The sequence below is a fragment of the Rhinopithecus bieti genome, unplaced genomic scaffold, assembly GCF_001698545.2.
Source record: "Rhinopithecus bieti isolate Rb0 unplaced genomic scaffold, ASM169854v2 scaffold_42745, whole genome shotgun sequence".
Classification (NCBI taxonomy): Eukaryota; Metazoa; Chordata; class Mammalia; order Primates; family Cercopithecidae; genus Rhinopithecus; species Rhinopithecus bieti.
Genome location: NW_016819184.1, coordinates 4,048,942 through 4,075,710, shown reverse-complemented (window position 1 = coordinate 4,075,710; position 26,769 = coordinate 4,048,942). Strand labels below are relative to the sequence as shown.

Here is a 26,769-nt window from a genome sequence, read left to right as displayed (position 1 = left end):
GCATGTAATCCCAGGCTACTCAGGAGACTGAGGCAGGAGGATCACTTGAAGCTGAGAGTTCAAGATCAACCTGGGCAATGTAGCAAGACCCTAACTGTAGAAAAAAACCCCACACGCTTAGCTGGGCATGGTGGTGCTTGTCTGTAGTCCCAGCTACTTGGGGGCTTGAAGCAGAAGGATCACTGGAGCCCAGGAATTTGAGGCTGCAGTGAGTTATGATCGTGCCTCTGTACTCCAGTATGAGTGACAGAGCAAGACCCCGTCTCAAAAAATAAAAAATTTAGAATTTAAACAATAATGGTTGAAGGAAAACAAAGAATAAGCTTGGTTGTTACTCAGAAAGAGATAATCTAATGGGAAATAATATGCAGAGAAAACAGTAGGAGACAGATAAGAATGAGAAGTGTAATAACACACACAGACGTCTAGATCATCAGAGAAGGGGCTGAGCACTAACATTGGAAGAAAGACTTTGTGGAAGAAGGGGCATCTTCACTGAGTCCTGAATAATAGGTAGTATCTCAAAAAATAAGAGCTGGATTTTAAAAGTCTAGTGTAAATACATGAAAGGATTGATAATAAATCCAGCTAGGGAACACAGGATTTAGGTAGCAGAATAGCTGCAAATAAGGTTGGAAAAGTCATGATCAAATGATGGAGATCTTAAATGTTGAGCTAAGGAGTATGGACTTGGTTCAGTTGGTAATCTGGAATCAGTGAAGGCTTTGCATCTAGGAGGGGAAATTTGTTGTGTTAGAATATTAATTTAGAGATAGCATATAGGATAAACAAGGAGGACTTAGAGACAAGAAAACCGGAGGCATTGTACCATTTTGCAAATAGTATAATGTACTTCCACTAGAGAAGAGCTGTTAAGAATCAACAATGGTAAGAATAGATAGCATTTATTGAGTGCTTATTTGATCCCAGCACTTTGCTGAATGCTTTAAATGCTTTACCTTATTTGATCTTCTTAGCTACCTCACATGCTGTTATTCCTATTTGATGGAAAGAGAGACTGAGGATCAAGGAGCTCAAGTGAGTTGCCCAGGGTCACCTTAGTAGTGAGTGGCGGTGCCAGTCTTTGTGCCTCTCTCTGGCTGAGGACATGCTTTGAACCATTATATTCCAACCCAGTGATTCTTAACCTGGTTGTGCATCAGAATCACTTGTGGTCTCTTAAAAAATGTTCTTGCTTGGGCCCCCAGTGATCGAGTATCAGTAGGATGTGCACCTCTTGTCTTTTCAGAAAGTCTGGTATATGATTCTGGTTTGCAGTCTTGATTGAAAACCACTGTTAGACCATCTCCCTAAATGGCAACATTTAGTGGGAGGCTGGGGTGGGAGTGGGGAGCAGGAGAAAAGAGAGAGGCAGATAAAGCGTTAACAAGGCGGAGGGGAAGAGGAGTCAAAGGGGATTCCAGGGTTTAGGGGCTAGAATAATGGTGGTGTTATTTAGTGAGATGAGGATGTTGAATTGGTTTAGACAGGGAAGATAGTATGTTTTTGTCACATGTTCAGTTTGAGGAAAGTATAAAAATGTCTAGAGAGCATTTTGAAGTTGCAGCCATTAGAGAAATAAATTGAAGCATCATCTACCTAGATACTGTCAGATTTCGTCACCTGGGAATCTATGAAAATCAGGCATTGGAGCCTCTCCCCATAGGGATAAAAATAGAAGGGCATTTAGAGAGAGAGAAGGAGAACAAGAATAGCGCAGATTAAAATATGGGAAAGGAGTGTTGAGGAAGGAAATAATCAACATTGGGGACTTCAGTGAACAAAGTGGGGTGAAAATCAACCTCAGACGATTGTTTGGTCTTACATTCCAGTTGATTTAAAGTTTCTAGTTTTAGAGTACTTCAGAAAATGTGGTAGGAGGTGTTTAGGAAAGTGTGCACAGAAGACAAACAAGAAAAATGCAAAGGCACTTTTAAAATAGTGGTAGTAATGTCCATGAAGCCTTTACTCGTATTGCCACCCCCATACCCGTCTGCTCCATCCCTGTGAAGTAGTAAAGTCCATAGATAAGGGAAGAGAAGTGTCTGCCAGAAACGTTTCCTAGATGATTCTCCTTGAGCCACCGACTCTAGTATCTAGCAAAAGAAAAGGCCAGAAATACATGTGTTTTAAAATCTTGCTGGGTAAAGCCTACCTTAATTGACCATCTTCCCAGTTGAAAACATTAAAGTGGAGGAACAGTATTCAGTATGATTTGTTCCATGTTAGAACAGAAATCAGATCATGCCTAAATCTGAGGTTCTAAATCTGATAGTGATTCTCTGTTGAAATTACCCACTAGTGAGCTGCCCTTGCTGATGGGGTGGATAAGATTCCTTTGGGAGGCTGCAGCAGAAAACAGATTAAAAACCACGGGTTTAAACGCTTTCATGCTACACAGGTCTCTATTTGCAGGACTTCTGCATTTGGTTGCTTTTTTAAAAGAAAGGTGTTGTTTCCTCGAGTTTTCTCTTAAACTGCTTTCCATCTGTCTGTGTTTTACAGAAATATGAAATGATAAAGACAGAAGAAATTCCCAATTTGGAAAACTCTAATTTTCTACTAAAGTCATAAAAGACATTGCACAGAATATTTTATCATTTTTGAAATCTAATTGTACCAAAGAAGGACATACCTATTGGCTCTTTAAAGGTAAGCTATTAATACTTCTTGAGTGAACAATAATTGATTTGGGTAACTGCTATAAAATGAGGCTTGTTTTTCTTTCCAGCAAGTGGCAGTGATATAGTGAAGCTCTATGACCTCACTACTCTTTGTGAAGAAACTGAAGACAAATACCAAAATCCATTCACAATGCCAGTGGCCATTCTCTTGTACAAGTGAGTGCCTTAAGAATTTTAGATGAAGAAGTAGCCTTATGTAAAGTTTTAAAGCATACAGCCACAGTATCCAAACCAAGGTTTTTAAATGCTTTTAGGTTTTCATAGTAGCGGGAAAGATATAAAATACACATTGTACCAAATATTACTCAGCTTTCTTATGACACAATAGTGTAAACATTTTGGGGGTGGTGGGTAAAGTGTAAAGTGTAATATTTTGTTGTTTCTTACAGCTCTTTGTTGGAAAGAAACAAGAGCACTCCTAGACTTGAGTCTTGCAGACAGTGATGAATGGTGGGCAGTAAAGTTGATATAAACTCTTTTTTTAGGGTTGCTTGCAACATGATGATGAAGAAGAATCAAAATAAGAAACACTATGGAACTATTAGAACGTTGCTTCTTAATTGTCTTAAATTACTGGACAAAAGCAGGCATCCTCAAGTAAGAGTAACATTTCTGTATTCTCTAAAACAGTTCCAGCATTCTAACAGGGAATTGTTACCTGGACAGTAAAGCTTCCCGATTCCTATTCTGTAACTGCTCTATTCAGTGTGGTAGCCATTAGCACATGACATGTGGGTGTTGATCACTTAAAATGTGCTTTGTCTGAATTGACGTGCTGTCAGTGTAAAATACACCCTGAATTTTGAAGGTTGGATATCTGTACATATTACATGTTGAAATGCAATGTTATATATATTGGATTAAATATGTTTAAGTTAATTTCTCAGATTTTTCTTCTTTTTTTTTTTTTTTTTTTTTTCCGAGACAGAGTCTCGCTCTGTCACCCGGGCTGGAGTGCAGGGGTGCGATCTCTGCTTACTGCAAGCTCCGCTTCCTGGGTTCATGCCGTTCTCCTGCCTCAGCCTCCTGAGTAGCTGGGACTACAGGTGCCTGCCACCACGCCCGGCTAATTTTTTGTATTTTTGTAGAGACGGGGTTTCACTGTGTTAGCCAGGATGGTCTCGATCTCCTGACCTCGTGATCCGCCCGCCTTGGCCTCCCAAAGTGCTGGGATTACAGGCGTGAGCCACCGCGCCAGGCCTCCACAGATTCTACTTTTTAAATGTAGCTACTAGAAAATTTAAAATTTCGTATGTGACTCATGTTACGTTTCTCTTAAACAGCACTGCTCAATAAATTTAGAACTCATGGAATTCTAACAGTAGTGCTCTTAGTTCTTTGTTTTGTTGCTATTAGACCTTGTTATCACTTTATTAATATAAATAAGAGTTCACATTCCACACTTAAGGATATTAAAGCATCTCTTAAATAAAAGCTAGTAACATTTGTTTTAAAGAGAGGGGGAAAAAGCATCTCTTAAAATATTCCCTCAGTCATGCTCCCCACAATTTTATACCATCCTTACCCTTGGTTGTTTGCTTCATAACTTTATTTTTCACTGTAAGGCTAATGGTTGTATCCTGTTCAAATCAGTAAAGGTATGTAGGATACGCAATTTTTCTTCGAAGAGCCAAAGTAATTTTAATTGTAGCCGTATTTGATTTAGAGATAAAGATTATGCTAGACCAAACTCAGAAATTTTTTTGAAGAAAAATAGTAAAACATTTTGTTTCTGACTGAAATATCTAATTGCTGACTGAGGTGGCAGTGTTTAGTGGAATTTGAGTGGTTTATGTGGATGTTAGAAAATGGTGTTAAGACTATTGTCTGCGATTAAGAACTGATAAATAATAGAATGGGATAAATGATCGTATATAAATGCTAATTTTAAGAGATATCAGAATGGACTTTTCCCTTGTTAATGTAATTTTTTTTTTTAGAACCATAGATTGTATAATAAATATTAATTGCCTATTATAGAGAAACTTGAATTAATTTATAGTTTGTAAGGACAAATTCTGGTTTCTCACTTGGTATAGGGTGGTATTAATATTTGTTAATATTTTAGATATGACACTCTATACTCAAAAGCCTTTGTTTGTCTCCAGTGAAATTCAGTTGACACCTTTTAAGAGAGAGGGCTCAAGGTGGAGTAATTTCAGGAAATAGGAAATGCGTCAACCTATAAAGATTTTGTGGAGCATACCCAGAGTATTGGTAGCTTTGAACTGGGAACATTTCTGTGTGTGTTACAGTCTATATGGTGGAAACAGCCGGTGTGCCGACCTCCTTCTAAAATTTGTTAGTATGGTATTAAAATTCATGTATTTTTTATGACAGTAATTTACACATATTTCTCTCTTTTTCATAAGATTATTGCTTCCGCCAATTACATGCTTTCAGAACTTTTCAATTGGATGAACCTAAAAGGAAGAAAATTCAGAATCTCCTTTAAACGAGAATTCTGATGAAAGTTATAGTGAAGAGGAGGAAGAGATGCCCGACAGTGATGAAAATGGATCCTATAGCACCAGCTCTGATCCATCGGATGATAGCAAAGCAGTAGCTATAATCAAGTCTGTTGGAGAACTGTCGGTACCAGAAAAATACAAATCTATTCATCAAATTAGAGTAAGCCTTTAGAATTTATATTAAATTGTTATCAAGGAAACATAATTGTTAATCGAATATAGTTAGCCCTTCAAAAGATACCATTGCTTCAATAAATCTTTCGTGGTCCAGCATCTAATAATCATTAGTTTTCTGAATTCTAAAACTTGGCTTTATAGTATTGTTCCACGATAACTGACCCACATTATGCAAGCCTATAGTGGACAGATGTGTAAACCAGATATCTGTCTATTCTTATGTGAAGGATTTTCCTCTCCAGTGACCAGTGTGTAGTCATAGTCTTGTCTCCTTACTAGGGCACTTCTGTCCAGTTTTGGGGTTGCTGGGAAATTACATATATAGGTTGCTTGGTGAACATAGAATTAGGGTAGAGAAGGAGGTGGCTCTTGGAGCTGTGTATGGTGAGATCTGGTACATTATCGCTGTGCTATATAAGACAGTACTTTTTTCGTGACTCTGGTGGTCATGTCTGCCGTATTGGACATGTCTCTGCCCTGGAGAGGACCAGACAGATTTCTCCCTCTGTGGGTTGCCCTGACTGTCCTTCTACCATCAGTGTATCTCCAGGCAGTATATACCTTTCAGCATACCATCTCCCTATGATTAGATCCAGGCCAACCTTAAGAGTTCTGGCTGTTTCCTGAACTGAAATACAGTTGTATTTACAGATAACCTCTTAATTTAAGCACTGAGTGTAACTTTCAGATGGAAACTTTAAGCAAGTTTTTGAGGGGCTATCTCTGTCACCCTAAAACATTGCCCATCTTTCTGACCTTCACTTGCCCCATTGGTTTATCATGGTCATGCTGCCTTTTTTTTCTCAGAAGCATCAAGATTATGCTCATTGGAGGGCCTTTGTATTTTCTGTTGCTTCTGTTTGGAATGTACCTACCCTAGGTCTGTTCATGGCTGCCTTTTTTAAGGCTTAAGTGTAGACTGAAATGTTGCCTCTTCAGGGAGATGTTCCCTGACCACTCTGGCCAAAGCGTGCTCTACTTTTTTGTCCTTCAAGGAGCCTATCTGTTCCTGAAGTTCTTATTTTTATGTTTGTCTTGCTTCACTAGAATGTAAGTTCCCTGCAGGTATAGACACTCTATCTCCAATGTCTAGAACACATTATGGGTGCTCAGTAAATATTTGACTCAATGACTGCAGGAAAAAGTCATTAACTGTCCATCTAAATTTTAGTTCACTTTCAGCTTGAACGTCCACAGTGGAGTGAAAAAATGTTCTGGTTATAGTCATTGATTGCAAAAGTTACATGTATATGGAGTACCGCATTGTAACACTAGGCCGTGGACTTAACGGAACAATTAGGTAATAATTAAAGATGTAATGAGTTAGTGTCACTATTTTTCACAGATAGCACTTTCTGTCAGTATCTGAAGCACTCAAAAAATGCAGTGTTAGTATTCATATAAACATGTCTTTAGTTGGCCTTTCCTTATCCTTATTGAATGACTTTGCAGTATGGACAGTCAGCATGAGCTCCAGAGTCCCAGCTCCCACTCACTCACCGTGTCCTCAGACAAATTGCTAAACTGTCTGTGCTTGCTTTTCTTCTGTGCAATGAGAACAGTCGTTCCAACCCCACGGGATTCAGCGAAATGAAATGCTTCACAGAAGCCCCTACACGTAATATCCTTCTTAGTTGGAGGTTGCTAGCTGGTTTTGCTCCTTAATTAAGCAAATAAATTAACAAGAATATTAGTGAAACTTGTTATTTCTAAATTGACGCTAATTGTTAATTGTGTTTTGCCTAGTATCGGTGCTAATTATGAGTGGAGCTGACCTACTAAATGAGGTCTATATTTGTCTAAAACATTACTACTCTAGTTCTTGCTTTTTTGTCATAGTAGAATTATATTTAAAATTATAAGTACTTAAAGCAACATATATGTTGTAAGATCTTTTAAGCAAGATTTTGTTGATAATGCTTGCAGTAATTTAATCTTCAACAAAAACAATATGTTGACCTTAATACATTGGTAGTGTATTCATAATTTTACATGTTTGTTCCTCAAGCCCAGTTGTGCATTTCCAGTTTGCCATGACACAGAAGAGCGCTGTAGACTTGTGCTGAGCTATGTTCTAGAGGTAAGTTTAAGTTTAGTCTTCACTTTTTCAGTAAAGTTGGTACTTGATATGCAAATTACACTTGTTTGTTGGTGTCTGAATGTTATTCCGAATTGTGTTCTGCTGCAATTTTTTTTTCTGTAAGCATAAAGTGATAATCAGGTTCATTTTCCGAAATATTTCAGATCAAAGTTTTAAAAGTCTGTTTCTGAGATGGAAATTTCTAAATTACTAAATTCTAAACATATTCAGTAGTCCAGATACTGTCTTATATTTAGTTTTCAGTTGACCTGAAGTTAGGTATATAGTGAATGCTTTTCCTTTTTTTGAAGGGTTTAAAATCTGTCGATAGCAGCATCAAAAAAGAAAGCGACCTCCCAGCAGCTGACCCCAGCACTCCAATCCCGTTAAAATATGAAGACGAATCCACAAGAGGGGGTCCCGAGGGGCTAGAGAAGCAGATGGCCTTGTTTTTGGACAAAAGTAAGTTGAATTGATGTGCAAATAAGGCCTTCAATAGAATAATATACTGGTTCTTTATCAACAGCAGACTTATGTCAATTAAGACATTCATTGCAAGGCATTGAGAAAAAGATACGTGAACTGGAAGTAGGGGTAATACTGTTTCATTTGAAATATAAAAGGATATTTTGATATTTCATGGACATTTCTAGTAAGAACATAAGGAGCCTGCATCTTCCCGTTACCCACAATGAGGAACTAATGCCTCAGCCTGGTGGAGTTCTCAGAAATTGCTGCTTCAGTAAAAGCACTGGAGTGTGTAGGTGCCACAGACTTAGGAGCCCAACTGCCTAACTTCATATCTTGGCTTTGCTAGGGCAAGTTGTTCCACTTTGAGTCACTATTTATCTCTTTCAAAATAGAAACGATAATAATGGCTTCTTTAAAGGGTTGTTAGAATGATTAAATGGTTAATATATGTAAAGTGCTCAGAACAGCGTACATAATAAGCGCTATAGAAGTGTAGGCTGTTGTTACTGTGCAGCATTTGAATAAGCTACAAACGTCACTTTTAAATTACCTAGTTTGTTCTTCAGGAATATAACATCATGAAGAACATATGGACTTTGAAGCAGAAGCTGTGAATTTCTTCTTTATTTTAACCTAAGTTGTATTTCTTTTCCAACCTTATTTCTTTCCCCTTTTAAATCAGTTTCAAGTGTTAAAAAAAGAAAGAAAGAAAGAAAGAAAGAAATGTAGAAAGCCTGTATGTTTGCAATACGTTTGAATCACAGTGGAAGTGCTTTCTGGACCCTTCTTTTCCTGAACAAACATGGTGGAGGTAGGAGAGGAATAGATTTATTTCCCCAGCATTTATGTAGTCATGCTTGTATGCCAGGCTTCAGCCTATAGGCAGTAAGGAGATCACACCAGGACTTTTGCCATTCTTTTTTTCTGAAATGCCTTTTCTGTCTCTTCCTCCTTCTCTGTCTCTCCTGTTGAAAATCCTGCTCAAGCTCAGAATCTCCATGCTTCCCTCTGTTCTCCATCAGAATTACTTGATTCTCTTACCACTTTGTCCTGTGAGCCTGCCTTATGTCACAGTTCCTGCGTTAAATGGTTTTACACACACATGCACACACAAACACAGTTGTGAACAAGAACTTCTTACTTAATTTTAGTTTCTCACAATATCTCTTACTCACAGATGATGCTTATATCCGCAGAGGAAAAAAATCCATACACACATCAAACCATAATGAAGACTAAGTATCTTTCATCGCCTTGAAAGACTTGGGTTCTAGCTGATTAAAAAATGAGAAACCTTCAAGCTGGGGGAAAGGGGGGTGCGTTTCTGTTATTTGTGGAGCAAAATGTTCCACAGTATTTTGTTCTTTCTCTGTTAATTACACTTTACATATTTTGTTGTGGTTTATGTTATCAAGCATAGAGGCCATATAACTTCATGTCAGTTATATGTTTCCAGTGCCTGGCACAGTACTTGCCACAAAAATGATTATTTGTTGAGTATAAAGAAGGTAGTGATGGGTTGGACTTTAAATAAAGAATATTCCTGATAGAGGAAACAGTAAACTAAGATGGGAGATAGGAAAAACAGGCATCTTTACAGGTGACAAGTAGTAACTTAACATTGGCTGACGGGGTAGTAGGATGGACAAGTAGAAAGTGAGACTGAGAAACATGCAACTAGTTTAGGCTAAGCTAAGTGGGAAGAAGCCATTTTCATGTTTGAGGACAGGCTTTCACAATGATCTAAGCTGTGCTGTAGGAAGGTAAACTTTGACAGGTTGACACATAGACTGGAGAAAGGAGACAGGTGTCACTCATGAGGTTAGCTATGTCAGTGACACTAGAAGAGAATGACAGAGTTGCCGATGTCAGGGAAGCAGAAGGCCTTGGAACTCCCAAGTGAGAGTCTTTTAACACAGCCGTTTTACTCCAGTGTGTTTAAGCAGTAAAGCATAATATTTACCAGTCTTGTCACAATAGCACCTAAGTCTAGAGTGTTTCTATCAAGAAACAGAAAATATTTTTTGTGCGTGAGACTTACAGTCAAGTGTGCTGTCTTTTTTTTCTGTCCATGTCACAGTGGGCTCCCTTCAGAAGGGCAATTATTCCAGTCTATCTGGAATGATCCCTGGCTCTTGGCAACATAAAATGAAACTTCAGCTGATTCTCAAGTCATCGAAGGCCTATTATGTTTTGTCTGATGCTGCCATGAGTCTTCAGAAATATGGAAGAGCATTACGCTACATTAAATTAGCTTTGCAAAGCCATGGTAAGCCACTGTACATGAATATGTTTACTAGGCACTGGGAAAGGAGAACAGAGAAGGCAGCTGAATCACAGTGGAAGTTTACTCCTGTTTCTGTTGTATATCTTTATTTTTAAATGACTCTTTCCAATCCTGTGTGTGTTACCTTCTATTTTAGTTTCTGCTCAATGGTTTAACGTCTCTTTGCTTTGAAATACATGAAGCTGTAATATGTATTATTGGACATAAAATAAACAATAGCTACAGTGGTACAAAGTGTTCTGCTGATAACACAGTTTCTTCATATTTCCTGTGGTCATTAATTTTTTCTGCATTTGTGTTTTTTCTTACTCCCGCGCTTTCTAAACAGATACTTACTGCTGCCTCTGCACCAATATGCTTTCCGAAGTGCTGCTGTTTCTCTCTCAATATTTGACACTTTGTGGTGATATCCAACTAATGCTGGCCCAGAATGCAAATAATAGAGCAGCACACCTTGAAGAGTTTCATTACCAAACAAAAGAAGACCAGGAGATCCTGCATAGCCTTCACAGAGAGTCCAGTTGCCAAGGTGTGCCACAGACTTGGACCACGTGGTTCATGGTGGGACTATGCAGTCTAGCTCATGCTTATTTGAGTCTTCAGAAAAGGGACAGAAATATTAGAGTTTTGATATTTGCTTTGTATTTATTTATTTATGTATTTATTGAGATGGAGTTTCACTCTTGTTGCCTAAGCTGGAGTGCAATGGTGCAGTCTTGGCTCACTGCAACCTCTGCCTCCCGGGTTCAAGCGATTCTCCTGCCTCCGCCTACCAGCTAGCTGGAATTACAGGCATGCGCCACCATGCCTGGCTAATTTTGTATTTTTAGTAGAGACAGGGTTTCTTTGTCTTGGTCAGGCTGGTCTCGTACTCCTGGCCTCAGGTGATCGCCCACCTTGGCCTCCCAGGGTGCTGGGATTATAGGTTTGAGCCACTGTGCCTGGCCTGCTGTTTTATTCGTTTCTTAATTTTAAAATTAAACATAATCTTGTGTATTTGTATGAAATGGTTTTTAAGTATTTTATAATTACTGTTTATATAACTAGAACTAACTATAAAGTAAGATATGAAGACAGTTGTGTGTCAACTTTTTTTTTTTTTTAGAGACACAGTCTTGCTCTGCTGCCCAGGAGGCTGGAGTGCAGTGGGGCGATCTTGGCTCGCTGCAGCCTCTACCCCCGGGTTCAAGTGATCCTCCCATCTCAGTCTCCCAAGTAGCTGGGACTAGTACATGCGCCACCACACGTGGCTAATTTTTGTATTTTTATTAGAGACAGAGTTTCACCATGTTGCCCCAGACTGGTCTCAAACTCCTCAACTCAAGCGATCCTCCCGCCTTGGCCTCCCGAAGTGCTGGGATTACAGGCATGAGCCAATGCGCCCGGCCTTGTGTCAGCTTTTTACACTCTTCTTTTCATGAGGTTCTTCTAGGTAACACTTGTAGGCAGCTAACGAAGCCATGGGTTTCCTTTTGAAAGGTATAACAGTTGATGAAGATGGTTCATTACCTTCTGAATGATTCCTTGGGGCTGAAATAAAGTGATCATTGTTTTTAGTGTTAGTTCATAGCCAGCGTCTTACTGAATATGTCACTGTGTTTGGAATTATCAGGCTTTAAAACTGGGAAATAGAGTAATCCGATCCGCAGCAGCGCTATCCCTCCCTCTTACCTCAGCACAGTTGTGTGAGCACGCTGCCATTAAGACAGGGAACGAAGTAAAAGATGAGTCTTCTGAAGGTGCTTCTGTGATGTCTCATGGGGTTGTTTTATTATGCTCTTAAATTGTTACACTAGATATTACTTGATGTTTGTCTCCCAGAGTTTCAGACAGTCCACAGCTGGAGGGGTGTGCGGGGGGAGAGGGAAAATGTGTTATTTTCTAGTATTTTTGCCCTTTGCCCTTTCTTCCCCTCTCTCTGTCTTTCTCAAATGATCATTTTTTGTGGATGTAGTAGGAAAGTCCTCAGTGTATTTTTACTACTCCCATCATAGCAATTCGAGTTAAATACTTCTTTTTACTCCAGTTCCCACTTTGATGGCATTTTTAATCTTCTGAGGGCATCTGTAGCAGCTTCTTCAGTGACTTACAGTTCATATTGACACATTATTTCAAGAACTATTTCCATTAATTAAAAATAACAACTTTGTGTTAGTGGACAACTTTAGGTCTGCCCTAATAAACAAGCGTACCTGGGAAAACCTGGATCACAGGAATTGTGTGATATTCATAGGCAGGAAAATATTTTTATCCAACATTAATATCCCAAGAAATATAATTTTATAAATAAAGAGATCTTTATTATGAAACTTAAATATTGTTGTATTGATTGAATCTTAGTATACTTATACCGTATTGCATTTTTTATTACTTAGAATTTAGAATCTCAGGTTCGTGTAGATACTGAGGAAGAAGGAATCACATGACTCACATTGATGTATCCCTTTTTTCTTTTCAGGATTTGCATGGGCAACTGATTTGTCTACAGACTTAGAAAGTCAACTTTCTGTTAGTTGTAAATGTTATGAGGCTGCTAATGAAATCTTGCAATTTAGTGACTTGAAAAGCCAAAATCCAGAACACTATGTACAAGTATTGAAGAGAATGGGTAACATTAGAAATGAAATTGGAGTGTTTTACATGAATCAGGCTGCTGCATTACAGAGTGAGAGAGTAGGTGAGTATTTCTTTAGATTCCTCTCTTTATTGCCTGTTCTCTTAGAAAATTATGCTAATTTTGTATGAGTTAAGCAAAGAACGGTGGCACTTGATTTTATGTCATAAAGAGGTGCTTTGTTAGAGAACCTCTTATTATTTTTAAGAAATAGAATTAGGAAAACATGATTTTTCCCTTGGAATTAATTATTTCAATGTTCTTCATTCTCACTTTTGTACTCAGTCCATCTGATCAATTTAGAAGCAAATGGGACATCCAATCATGTGCCAGGCTGTGTGTTGGATATGGAACTGGCTAGAATATGGTCCTCTCTCCATTTGGGAAGCTGGATAGGAACACAAAGAATGCTGTGGATGAGTACAGATGAAGTATAATGGGAGACTGGGGAAAGAAGACATTTGTGGAGGTCATAAGTTAGAGGGCTTTTGGGAAAGTGTCATTGAGCAGGGTGGTGCGGGGTGTGTAGTGTCAGCTGGTAAATGTGAGGAAAGGAGGGTGCTCTAGACCGAGGAGGCGGTGTTAGGAAGAAGCCAGGGATCTCAGAGGGTGCAAGTGTACGTTTAGAGGGAGCAAGAGGCCTGTGTGAGGAAGATGGGGGATAGTGGGTAAGTAAGATGCGGGATGGTGTAGTAAGATGCGGGATGGTGTAGTAAGATGTGGGATGGTGTAAGTAAGATGTGGGAGTAAGATGTGAGATGGTGAATCATTTGGGCCCATGTTGAATTTGAGTTCACTATGGAACGTGTATGTGAAAGGTATAATTTAGTAGTCAGTTTGAAGTGTGCTAAGAGCTGTAGGGCTATCGAGACAGACTGAGAGCCATTCACGTAAAGGTAATAGTTGAAGCTGTGAGAATAGATGAGAATGTAAAGGCTGGACACAGGGAGAGAACAGAAAGGGGCTGAGGTAGAACTGAGGTTAGCAGGTAAGCTGAACATCTGTGGGCCTTTGGTTTTTTGTTTGTTTGTTTGTTTTTGTTTTTGTTTTTTAAGAGACAGGGTCTTACTCTGTCACCCAGGCTAGACTGCAGTGGCATAATCATAGCTTGCCGCAGCCTCGAACTCCTGGGCTCAAGCAATCCTCTCACCTCAGCCTCCCAAAAAAAATTTTTTTAGAGATGAAGTCTTGCTATGTTGCCCAAGCTGATCTCAGACTCCTGGCCCCAGGCAGTCCTCATGCTTTGACTTCCCAAAGTTCTGGGATTAAAGGCATGAGCCACTGCACCCAGCCTGTGTGCCTGTTGATCTGTGAATAATGCTTGGCACTTAGGGATACAGATGTTGCCCTCAAAGAGTTCCTTGCTAGTGGGAGAACCTGTGCATTTAAGGTGCATCTGGAGGGACAGTCAGTGAGGGAACCTGGGAAGTGGTCGTCAGGAAGCTAGGGAAATTGGATACAACACGGGTTGTAATCTCTTCAAACTCCATGGGAACCATGCTTTTGGATCTTCACAGAATGACAATTTGCTCAGATGTTTTTCTTTGCTTATTTGAATATCATTTGGTTAATAGTGAAGAGGGTTATACTTAAGTGTTGTACAGTAGACCCCACGTATCCTTGGAGGATGAGTTCCAAGATCCCCAGTGGGTGCCTGAAACTGGAGAGTTTTTCTGTGCCTTTTCCTGAACATACATGCTGTGATGAAGTTTAATTTACAAATTAGGCACAGTAAAAGATTAACAGCATTTACAACAGTATGGCAGCATCATTACTCTTGTGCTTTGGGACATTATTAAGTCAAAATAAGGGTTACTTGTACAAAAGCACAGCGATATCATAACAGTCGATCTGATACCCCAGACAGCTACTGAGTGACTAATGGGCGGGCGAGGCATACAGCATGAATGTGTTGGGCAAAGGGCTGGTTCCCATCCTGGGTGAGGCGGAGCAGGATGGTGAGAGACTTCATCAAGCTATATTAGTCAGCTGGGGCTGCTGTAATGCAATATCATAGACTAGATGACATAAATGAGAAATTTATTGTCTCATAGATCCAGAGACTGGAAGTTCAAGATCAAGGTGGCAGCAGGGTTGGATTCCTCTCATGCTTCTCCCTTGGCTTGCAGATAACCGCCTTGTCACTGTGTCCACACAGGGCCTTCTCTCTGTGCATACCCCTGGTGTCCCTCCCTCTTTTTAAAAGGACACCAGTCATACTGGATTAGGATCCCACTCTTACAGTCTCATTTAACCTTAATTACATCTTTAAAGGACCTGTCCTAAATGTAGTCACATTGTAAGGAACTAGGGGTTAGGGCTTCAGCATATGAACTCTGAGGGACACGTTTACCTTCATGTAACAGGCATGGTGAGAGCAATGAGCTGTGGTTGGCTGCAGGTGACTGGCTCGCCACCACACTCCTGTCACTGCCGTCCTCCTCTTAAGACAGTGCTAGGGTTTACACTGATGTCTGCTTACACAGTTGTTTTCTTTCTTTCTCTGTAAAGTGAGCAAATCTGTGTCTGCTGCCGAGCAACAGTTGTGGAAAAAAAGCTTTTCTTGTTTTGAAAAGGGAATTCACAACTTTGAGTCAATTGAGGATGCCACAAATGCCGCCCTTTTATTATGTAACACGGGAAGACTCATGCGAATTTGTGCACAGGCGCACTGTGGTGCAGGTGATGAATTTAAACGTGAATTTTCACCAGAAGAAGGCTTATATTATAATAAGGTAACACATTCGCTTACATGTTGGGCCTCATCCATTCATACCTGTCATTTATTTACATTTTTCCATTGTTTCACTAAAATATTACAAAACTAAAAATAATTAAACTCTGCTAATGGCACAAGACTAGACAGATCATGAAAACACTTGGAACCTGGCCTAAGACTAGTAAGAATTGAGTATTGAAGATGACATGTGGAATTGGAAAGGAAAAGATGATTCTGCAAATTGTTTGTACAACGAGCATGAATGTCAAATGGATTAAAGATTGACATGGAGAAAATGAAACTGTAAAAGTACTAGAAGAAAATATAGGTAGAGGCTTGTATGATTGGTTATGGAAGGACTTTCCCAGCATGGCACAGTAAGCAGAAATCCTGGGTAAAAGTTGAATAAACTCAAATGTGTGAAAATAAAGTTCTAAAAATGCACAAATGTGTAAAAAAGATCTAAAAATGCACAACAGAAAGTGAAATTGAAAGCAAATCATAATCTAGAGAAAATAGTTATTAACAGATGAGAGGTTAATACACTCTTGCTATATAAAAACAAGAATCATTGGAAACACCCAAAGAGAAAAAAGAGCAAATAACCTTGAACAGAAAATGTACACATTTTTTTTAAAAAGTAAATGGCTAATATATATAAAAGAAAATTTTCAAAATTTATTTTTATTTCTTTATTTTTGAGGCAGAGTCTCACTCCGTTGCCCAGGCTGGAGTTCAGTGGCGCAATCTCGGCTCACTGCAACCTCTGCCTCCTAGATTCAAGCGATCCTCATGCCTCAGCCTCCTGACTAACTGAGACTAGAGGCGTATGCCAACATGTCTGTCTCATTTTGGCATTATAATATTTTTAGTGGAGATGAGGTTTCGCCATGTTGGCCAGGCTGGTCTCAAACTCCTGGCCTCAAAACGGAGTTTTATTTATTAGATTGCCAAATTTTATGACAAATGGTCACACCCACTGTTGCAGAGGGTACAAGGATATGAGCACTCATATAATGGAGTGATTGAAGCCATTTAAATGACATTAGTGAAGAATGTTGGTGGCATAATAAATTTTTAAATGAGTGACCTTTTTTGATTTTCTTTTTTAAATTTATATATACACAGAAAAGAGTGAATAAATAAACACCAGAAATGTAGAAATTATTGCTGGGATATTAAGTGTGGTTTTGTTTTTGGTTTCAATATAATGGCCATGTATTTGAGGATTGGGGTAACAAGGTAGGAGGAGATACTTCTTTTTACAGTAAAATTTGGTAAGTTTTTAATCTGTAGTTATAGAAACTGTAATTTTCATTTAGAAAGAAAGAAAAAAAAGGAAACAAGTGCATCCTCATGTTCAGCCTGAGTCAGAAAGCAGCACCACGGACTGGCTTCTTGTAGCCTTGAGATGGGAACAGAGTGGTCTTCAGTCTACTCAGAATAACTTTCTTCATTGAAATATTTTCACTGACTTATTTTTTCATTTCCTCATAATATTGCCCCTTGATAAATTATCCCCAAATTAAATTAACATCTGGGTAGTTATGAAGTATGTTTTATTTTAATGCAGTATTGGTATATGTTTAAGCTGAGTCAGAAATGTACACTGTTTTCTCCTTTGCAGGCTATTGATTACTATTTGAAAGCGCTGAGGTCATTGGGAACACGAGACATACACCCAGCTGTTTGGGATTCAGTGAACTGGGAATTGTCCACTACTTACTTTACTATGGCAACTCTACAGCAAGATTATGCTCCATTATCTAGAAAAGCTCAGGAGCAGGTGATAATATTTGCTGGATTATAAAATAAGTTCTCAGTCTCATTCCTTTGTTTAACAAATATTTAGCATCTGTTGTCTTTTCCTGAATAAGCAGTATTTAAACGTTTTAAAAACTCCTACAGTCAGATTACAAGCTTGTTTTCTTCTCCCCCCTCAAAAAACTAAACAAACAGATTGAAAAAGAAGTCAGTGAGGCCATGATGAAGTCCCTGAAATACTGCGATGTGGATTCCATGTCTGCTCGGCAGCCCCTTTGTCAGTATCGAGCTGCAACCATCCATCACAGGCTGGCCTCCATGTACCACAGCTGTCTGAGGAATCAGGTATTGTCAGTCCAAGTTAAGTACAGTGCCACAGCAGTTGAAAAGTGTTTTGGGTGCTTTTGTTTTTGTTGTTTTAACATGGTCATATATATTTTAAATGCAATCTATGTTAATTAGCTACTTTAGAAAAACTTGTAGTGTAGCCGGTTTTCCCTCTCACCTATACCATGTATTTTTTTCTACTCTACTTGATTGGGTCTTAGTTTATGAACTTACCTATTTGCCTGGGTATGTTACTTCGGTTTTTTAAAATGTAGGTAGGCTTTATAGTAATGGTTCAGTGCCAGTTTTACAGTCCTAGTCTCCCATCTTTTATTGTAAAATAGAGCATATATATGAAAATACAGGCAGGGCACAGTGGCTCACACCTGTAATCCTAGCACTTTGGGAGGCTGAGGCAGGCGGATCACCTGAGGTCGGGAGTTCGAGACCAGCCTGACCAACGTGGAGAACCCCCATCTCTACTAAAAATACAAAATTAGCCAGGTGTGGTGGCGCATGCCTGTAATGCCCGCTACTCAGGAGGCTGAGGCAGGAGAATCACTTGAACCCGGGAGGCAGAGGTTGCGGTGAGCCGAGATCGCACCATTGTACTCCAGCCGGGGCAACAAGAGTGAAACTCCATCTCAAAAAAAAAAAAAGAAAAAAAAATACATGTGGAACATATGTACAGTTTACAGAATAAAAGGAAACCCCTGTGTCCCTTGTCTGGAGGTTGAGGAATGGAGGAATCCTCCAGAGTGCCCCATGTGCCCCTCCCTGGTGTGTCTTCCTTGACGTCCACTCAGGTGAACTGCTGTCCGAACATTTCTGCTTTGTCTATGCCTTTTTTGTGCTGTGCCACTTAAACGGTATGTCTACATTGTGCCCTGTGGTGAGCATGGGAAAACGAATCTGCTGTTGGTGTTCTGTGGCTTACTGCCTTTCACTTAACATCATGTTTTTGAGATACATCTGTGTTGGCACAGGTAGCTGTTCATTTTCTCAGCTCAGTAGTCATTCAATGACTATATCGTAGTTTGTTTATCTAGTCTATGATTACTGAATTTTGGGATTATTCCAGTTTGATGCTATTAGAAATAATGAATACCAACAGCATTGTACATTAATCCTGCTGCCCAGATTCCTGTGTTTCTGAGAATTACCTGAGGCCTAGGATAAAGGCGCCTGCCTTCGGAGAGATTGCTTGGCTTCTGCTGCGAGTCTTGGGCCTCTAGTTCCTCAGTGATGTTTTTTGTGTGTTTTGTTGATCCTCCTCCCCTGCAAGGTGAGGCTACTTACCTTACAGTCCCTTTGGCATGAGTTTACTTCTGGGTTGCCCTTATCCTGAAAAGTATCATCTTTTGAGATACAGCTTAAACTGGAGAAGGTTTTTTGGTTTTTTTTTTGGAGACAGGGTCTCACTCTGTTGCCCAGACTGGAGTGCAGTGGCACGATCCGAGCTCACTGCAACCTCCGCCTCCTAGGCCTCCCCACTCTTTTGCATATAGATATTTAGTTGTCCCAGCACCATTTGCTGGAAGACTATTCCTCTGCTGAATCGTCTGGGCACCCTTAAGCTTGCTTTTGCCCTCAGGATATTAGGTCATCTGAGGAAACCTGAATTTTGGTTGAGGACTTCCTAAGGCGAAGTGGAAAGAAAGCTTCTCCAGTTCATACTTGTAATCCCAGCACTTTGGGAGGCCGACGCGGGCGGATCATTTGAGGTCAGGAATTCGAGACCAGCCTGGCCAACATGGCAAAACCCCATCTCTACGAAAAAATACAAAAATTAGCCAAGCAGTAGTGGTGGGTGCCTGCAATCCCAGCAACTCGGTAGGCTGAGGCAGGAGAGTTGCTTGAGTTCAGGAGGCGGAGGTTGCAGTGAGCCAAGATTGCACCACTGGACCTCCAGCGTGGGCGACAGAGCAAGACCCTGTCTCAAAAACAAAAAGAAAGGAAATGGATTAAGACCTCAATATAAAAGCTAAAACTAATAAGATCTAGTAAGGCCTACAGTGGGGGAAAAATAACTAAGAAGCACTTAGTGAAGCCTGAAGTAGTTACCGTGAAGGATTTGTTTTGGTTTGGTTCTAGGTTGGTGACGAACACCTCAGGAAACAACACCGGGTGCTGGCCGATCTTCATTACAGCAAGGCCGCAAAGCTATTTCAGCTGCTCAAAGATGCTCCCTGCGAACTGCTGAGAGTACAGCTAGAGAGAGTAGCATTTGCTGAATTTCAGATGACCAGTAAGTCTTACTTTTCATTTCTCAGATATGTATGCATTGGGTTAGTGCTGGATTGTCTTAGAGTAAGGCAGGCCTGTGAATCTAAGTAATACTGTTTTCTTTTTAATTTGCCCCATAGTTAATGACTTTGGGAAGGGAGGGGAGAAATCTCTACACTTTTGAAGTGCTTTTTAAAACTTAGAGAAATGTATTAGATTATGTTCAGTGACTAGAAATATTGAGATGTGTCCCATGACCCCTTATTTGGAAAAAAAATTGACAAATCAATTTAGACAGTTAAAGATTTCAATCGGCCAGGCACGGTGGCTCACGCCTGTAATCCAAACAATTTGGGAGGCTGAGGCGGGCAGATCACCTGAGGTCAGGAGTTCGAGCCCAACCTGACCAACATTGTGAAACCCCGTCTGTACTAAAAATACAAAAATTGGCCGTGTGTGGTGGTGCAGGCCTGTAGTCCCAGCTACTGAGGAGGTTGAGGCGGGAGAATCACTTGAACCCAGGAGGTGGAGCTTGCAGTGAGCCAAGATCATGCCACTACACTCCAGCCTGGGCGACAGAGCGAGACTGTGTGTCAAAAAAAAAAACAAGAAAAAAAAACCCAAAGATTTCAATCGGCATGAAAAATTTGGGAATGGAGAGGCAACAGTAAAGGAGTAGTGGGTCATATTGAACCCTTTAAACATAGAACTGACCCTTGGATTGTGGTTCCAGAACAGATACTACTGTAGAGCCTGACCGAGGTAAAGATAAGTCGGGAGATAGAGAAGGGTGAAAGTGAGAATGGTTTCTTATGTTATTTTCCATGGCATGGAGTAAGCAGATACTTCAACCACTTAATGATTTTTCCTAAGTTCTCCCCCTCTCTCTCTTACTCATCTGTTCTCCTCTCTCACAGAGGAGTCTTTTCAGAAATATCTCCTGTGTGGTCAGGAAGCAAGAAACCATTATTTGAAGTGCAGCAGTTCATTTAGTGTTTCAGTCTTCTGTAAAATCAGATTAATACTTTAAATCTGTTTGACTTAGTTTACACAGGTATACAATAGCCCTGGAAGGATGCATAAGAAACTGGTAACGTTGTTCCCTTTGGGGAGGAAACCTGCAAGGCCAGGAGGAGGGTTTCACTGCATACCCATTTGGACCTTGTAAATTTGAGGAATGTATTACCTATCTAAAACAGTTTCTAAAAGTGGTTTTTACTAAAATTAATTTTTTGTTCGCATATAATGCATGGCTAGATGTGTGGGACAGTCACCAGAGTTAACAGTAGCTCTTGATGTGGGGAAGGTCTGGGGAGAGTGATCTTCAGTTTTCACTTGCACCTTTGAATATTCTGCCTTGTTTGAATTCCTTAGAATGATCAAGATCTTTTTTGTTGTTGGGGTTTTTTGTTTTTTGTTTTTTGTTTTTTGTTTTTGAGACAGAGTCTTACTCTGTCACCCAGGCTTTAATGTAGTGGCATGGTCATAGCTAACTGCAACCTTACCGTCTGGGCTCTAGTGATCCTGAGCCTCCTGAGTAGCTGAGACCACAGGCGCTAATTTTTGAAAAATCTTTTGTAGAGACAGGGTCTCTCTATGTTATAAACCCAGGCTGGTCTCAAACTCCTGAGCTCAAGCGATACTCCTGCCTCAGCCTCCCAAAGTGCTGGAAGATACTGGAACAATTTGCTAAGATGATAAGCGTGTTTAATTCCCTCCTTTAAATGTTTTACTACTATGAGTACTTTAGAAAATAATGTAAATATTTTAGAGGGTTTTGTTAGCCAGGTTTGTGGGTTTTGTAAGCCAAGTTAATAAATGCTCTAGGTTGTGACACCTTTTATTCTATCTTATTTTACCCAGTGGTTTTTTTTTTTCCTAGTACATAGGATTCAGATCTCCCTTCCTAATGTCTATATTGTCTGGTCCTTGCCCCAACGACACTTTCATACATAATCAATAGCTTGTCTTCCAGATGCCAAATCTATGCTGAAATCACATTTACCCATTGATTTTAAAGATAATAAGTTGTTTAGAAAGTGTGGGATTATGCTTTAAAGGAAGAAGGCAACAGTTACTCTCTCCCCACCTGCAGAGTTGGGGAGTCCCCAAGACCACTTTCACTTCTCACACTAACTGAAGGTTTGTCAGCGGTCTCCAACACCACCCTCGGGTTTGAGAATTTGCTGAAGGACTCACAGAACTCACTGAAAGCTGCTCTGCTTACAGCTACAATTTCTCACATTGAAAGGATGTACATTAAAATGAGCCAAGGGAAGAGGCTTGGAAGGCAGAGTTGTAGAGAGTTCTAAGCGCCGAGCTCGCAGTTCCTCTGCTGCTGGAGTTACAGATAGTACTAACTCACCCTGGCAGTGGCGCATGACAGTACTCACCAAGTGTATAAATCAATGCATGTACAACTGGGGAAGCTCATCCAAGCCTTGGTGTCCAGAGTTTTCATTGGAACTTGGTCACATAGACATGGTTGACTGCCACGTGGCTGATCTTTGTCTCCAGTGCCTCCAGAGGTTGGCGCTGTTACCCTGGGGCCCAAAGCCCCCACAGTAAATCCCATTGTTACACTATCCATTGTGACCCAAGGCCCCCCCAGGTAAACAGAGGCATTCTTACCGGGCAGGACATTTCAAGGACTTAGTGATTACCTTCTGGGAGCCAAGGACAAAGACCAAACCTCTCTTTGTACAAGATGAATCCTCTACTGCACACCACCGCACACATGATTGAGTTATAGGAGAACAGGAACAAAGGTGTGTTGTGGTATCTGATAACTGTAGAAAAATTGTATTCAGAAGGCTCTAGAATAAAACAAAACCTTGTTCATCTGGTCTGACTTCCTGCCTTTGAACAGAAATGTAAGAAACTATTTTACAAGTATGACAGCTGATAGTAAGTGCTTATGTGACTTGACCACACAGCTGGTAAATTGTGAGGTGGGCCTCGAGCCCCAGACTCTTTTCCGCTGGTCCCTTCTCCTAAGGCTCCTGTTCTGGAAAAGTGGCCTATCCTGACAAAACCAAACGGTGAGGCGGGGAGGCAATGGTTATTTATTGCTTTGTTCAGACTTAGTATTTTTCTCAAGGGAATATTATTAAACAGAAGTTGGATTTAGAAGAATTAAGATTCTCATTAGCTTCCTTTATAGCATTTTCAAAGTCTGAATTTTCATTAATACATTAACATTAGATGGGTTTCTAGATGTATATTAAAGAAATGAACATTTTGTATTTAACACTTTAGGTCAGAATAGCAATGTTGGAAAGTTGAAAACACTATCTGGGGCTCTTGATATAATGGTGAGAACCGAGCACGCATTCCAGCTTATCCAGAAGGAGCTTGTAGAAGAATTTGGCCAGGTAAATGGAGAAAATGACTGTCTTTGGTTTTTGTGTGTCTTAAGCTACATAGTGAATGTACATAGTGGGCATATTATGTGTGTGCGTATGTGTATGTTTTATGTGTGTATATATACACACACGTACATATATATGCTGTGTGCTGAAACATTTTAACAGTGATTTGTTATATTTGCCTAGTAGAAGTATTCATCTCCTTTCTTTAATGTGCAAGTATTTTAAAATCTTTTTAAGAGTATATCTCAACAAGACCATAGTTAGCAAATTATCAAGTCTCAAGTTTTTTCGTTGCTGTTGGTGGGAATTTGTTTTGTTTTACGTTTGAAAAGAAAAGGCCTGTGCCCTCCTTTGTAATTTCCATTAAAATGCCTGGGAGCGGTTGAATGGTGAATGGGCCTAAGCAGGCTCCTCAGGAAGGAATTTCTCGTGTTCTGGGCATTCCAGCATTCGTGTTACCTTCTGCTGTTGTAAGAGCTTCCTGCAGCCCCCATGGTGCACCCACCTATTGCTCTTCTAGCCCTGCTTGGTCAAATCCTGTGTGGTACCACACATTTCCGTGTTGTGTCTAATGTTGGAAAGTCAGGATTAATTTCTTCCACAAAAGTGCCTCTCTGGGCAAGAACATTTTAATTATGTGTTTTAGTCTATCAGAATGATCGTAGGTGTGCTTTCTGTTTGTTTACAGTTAAACATTTATTGGATTAATGAAACTGCAGTTCCATCACTTGATACGGTATGAAACTACAGCTGTTGGGTAGCTCCAGGAAAATAACTTGTTGTTGTTTTTAGCCTAAGAGTGGTGACGCTGCTCCAGCTGCTGATGCTTCTCCTAGTCTCAATCGAGAAGAAGTGATGAAACTCCTCAGTATATTTGAGTCTCGGTTGTCATTTCTTCTCCTTCAGTCCATTAAACTGCTATCTTCAACTAAAAAGAAAACAAGGTAAATTAAGTGGTTCTTTGTAGGAATTTCTTTCCCAGCACCCTACCTATAAAAATATTCTCTACCAACAATATAAAGGAAAGTTAGTGGCCAGGCACACTGGCTCACAGCTGGAATCCTAGCACTTTGAGAGGCCAAGGCAGGCAGATTACTTGAGTTGAGGAGTTCGAGACCAGCCTGGCCAACATGGTGAAACTCCCATCTGTACCAAAAATACAAAAACTAACTGGTGTGGTGGCATGCGCCTGTTAATCGTAGCCACTGGGGAGGCTGAGGCACGAGAATCGCTTGAACCCAGGAGGCGGAGGTTGCAGTGAGCTGAAATCACACCACTGCACTCCAGCCTAGGCAACAGAGTGAGACTCTGTCTCAAAAAAAAAAAAAAGAAAGAAAGAAAGAACAGATAGTATTCTGTCTTCTATGTGGTATTCCTTCTTGACGTGTTAAACTAGGTAAGAACCCTCTCCATGAAGCCTTCTATGTATTGAAATTACAAAAAGAAAGAAATCTTGCTGCCTAAGGACAAATACTCTGTTGTTAGTGTTTTCCCTGAGGGAGATGAATAGCCCTGGAATGAAGATCTGTGTTTCTAGTGACACTTCTGAATGTTGTGATGAATGGAGAGCCTGGACTGGAGTTTTTGATGCTCAGGGCCAAGTGCAGAGTAGAGGACAGAACACGGAAGCAGGAGCACACACCTCTGCAGAAATGTTCTTGTGGCCTCGGGTCATCTTGTTACGCTTACATTTTTTTGCCAAAGTTGTTATTTTGGCATTATTGATTTAATTTGAAATTTCAGTAGTAAGTACTAGTTCAGGAAAGTAATATAAATGATATGCCTTCCTTGTTTTTAAATATAAGTGCAATCTGGCCATACAACAAAATTTGGAAAATAGAGAAAAGGAAATGAAAACCATGTATCCTAATACATCCATTGTTACCAGTTATCTTATGTATATTTTACCAATTTATAATCTTAGGGTTCAGGTGATTTTTGTCTGTTTTTTGTTTTTGGTGTTGTTATATACAGTAAAATGGACTCTTTGTGGTGTATACTTCTTAAAATCTTGACAAATGCATATGGATGTGTGCCTGTCACCACAGTTATGACAGAAAACAGTTCCATCACTCCAAGAATTCCCTCCTGCTGTCCTGTGCAGTCAACCCTGCCCCTGCCCCCAATTCCTCAGGATCTCAGGGAGAAAGTTTTCAGTCTTTTACCATTAAGCCTCGTATCAGCTGTGGGGCTTTGTAGAGGCCTTTATCAAGTTGAAGATGTTTTCTTCTATTCTGAATTTGCTAAGAGTGTTTTTATCATGAATGGATATTGAATTTGTGTCCAGTGCTTTTACTGCATCTGTTGAGATGACCACATGGTTTCCCTTGTTTAGCCTGTTAATATAATGGATTACATTGATTCTTCAAATGTTAAACCAACTTTGCATTCCTGGGATAAATCCCAGTTTGTTGTGATGTAGTATTCTTTTTATGTATTACTGGATTCAGTTTGCTGACATTTTGTTGATAATTTTTGTGTTTGTGCATAGGGGATAGTGGTCTACAGCTCACTTTTCTTAGAATGGGTTTGTCTGGTTTGAGTATTAGAACAGTGCTGGCCTCATAAAGTCTGTGGGTCATGTTCCCTCTTCTATTTTCTGAAAGAGATTGTACAGAATTAGTACTATGTCTTCATTAAACATGTAGTAGAATTTACCAGTAAAACCATCTTAACCTGGAGTTTACTTTGTTGGAAGTTTTTAAACAGTGAGTTCAATTTCTTTTCTTGGATACAGTATTACTCAGGCTGTCTTTTTCTTGAATAAACGAGGGTCCGTCATCTAAATTGTCAAATGTATAGGTTCACAGTTTCCCTTATTATCCTTTTAATGTCTAAGGGGGTTTGTGATGAGAGCCCTTTTAATCCTGATATTGGTAATCCTTCTTGTTTCTGTTTTTCTTGGTCATTCTAGCTAGAAGTTTATCAATTTTTTTTTCTTCAATCTTTTCAAAGAACCAACTTTTGGCTTGATTGACTGTTTCTTCCCCTCATTGTTTCTCTCTCTTAAATGTCATCAATTTCTGCCCTTCTACTTGTTTTGGACTTAATTTGCTCTTTTTCTAGTTTCTTAAGGTGGAAGCCTAGATTACTAATTTGAGACATTTGTCCTTTTTAATATAAGATTTGCTGCCCAAAATTTTCTTCTAAACCACTGCTTTTGCTACATCTCATATATTTTTGTATATTTTCTCTTTCGTTTGTTTCAAAATAATATTTGATATCCTGAGACTTCTCCTTTGACCCATGTGTTATTTGAAGTGTGCTGTTTGGTTTGTGAATATGGGGGCTTGTGAGCTATCTTTCGATATTGCTTGCTAGTTGAATTCTCTTATGTGCTGAGACATAACTGTGTATGTTCTCTTCTTTCACATTTGCGTAGATTTGTTTTATGGCCTAGAATATGATTTGTCTTGGCACATGTTCCATGTGTACTTGAAAAATCTGCGTGTCCTGCTGTTTGGGGTAGAGAGCGTTGTGTAAATGTCAGTTAGGCTAAGCGTGTTCATAGTATCGTTCAGGTCTTCTATATTCTCACTGACTTTCTGTCTTCTGCGATCAATCTACCAAGCGAGGAG

At 39.8% G+C, this 26,769-nt stretch overlaps 1 protein-coding gene and 1 long non-coding RNA gene across 3 annotated transcripts in view; one reads left to right on the top strand and one right to left on the bottom strand.

Annotated features, from left to right (window-relative positions):
* The window catches only part of EDRF1 (erythroid differentiation regulatory factor 1), a 45,961-nt gene that overhangs the window by 11,575 nt on the left and 7,617 nt on the right, over positions 1-26,769 (top strand). Inside the window, 18 exon segments of the mRNA XM_017858637.1 lie at positions 2,506-2,557; positions 2,560-2,652; positions 2,732-2,840; positions 3,170-3,281; positions 5,057-5,087; positions 5,090-5,107; positions 5,110-5,315; positions 7,341-7,412; positions 7,724-7,874; positions 9,964-10,152; positions 10,499-10,699; positions 12,629-12,847; positions 15,296-15,519; positions 17,131-17,289; positions 17,463-17,612; positions 19,689-19,842; positions 23,079-23,194; positions 23,984-24,135. Coding sequence (XP_017714126.1) covers positions 2,506-2,557; positions 2,560-2,652; positions 2,732-2,840; positions 3,170-3,281; positions 5,057-5,087; positions 5,090-5,107; positions 5,110-5,315; positions 7,341-7,412; positions 7,724-7,874; positions 9,964-10,152; positions 10,499-10,699; positions 12,629-12,847; positions 15,296-15,519; positions 17,131-17,289; positions 17,463-17,612; positions 19,689-19,842; positions 23,079-23,194; positions 23,984-24,135 — 2,408 coding nt within the window.
* Positions 1,987-22,584, bottom strand: LOC108519559 (uncharacterized). Of its 2 annotated transcripts, XR_001882658.1 has the most exons (6): positions 22,214-22,584; positions 18,758-19,364; positions 15,138-15,287; positions 11,842-12,010; positions 6,833-6,992; positions 1,987-2,096 (listed from the first exon to the last, which is right to left on the bottom strand). It is a non-coding gene; the product is annotated as an uncharacterized LOC108519559 (long non-coding RNA). The 2 variants fall into 2 exon arrangements; XR_001882657.1 differs by lacking the exons at positions 1,987-2,096; positions 6,833-6,992 and adding an exon at positions 11,521-11,700.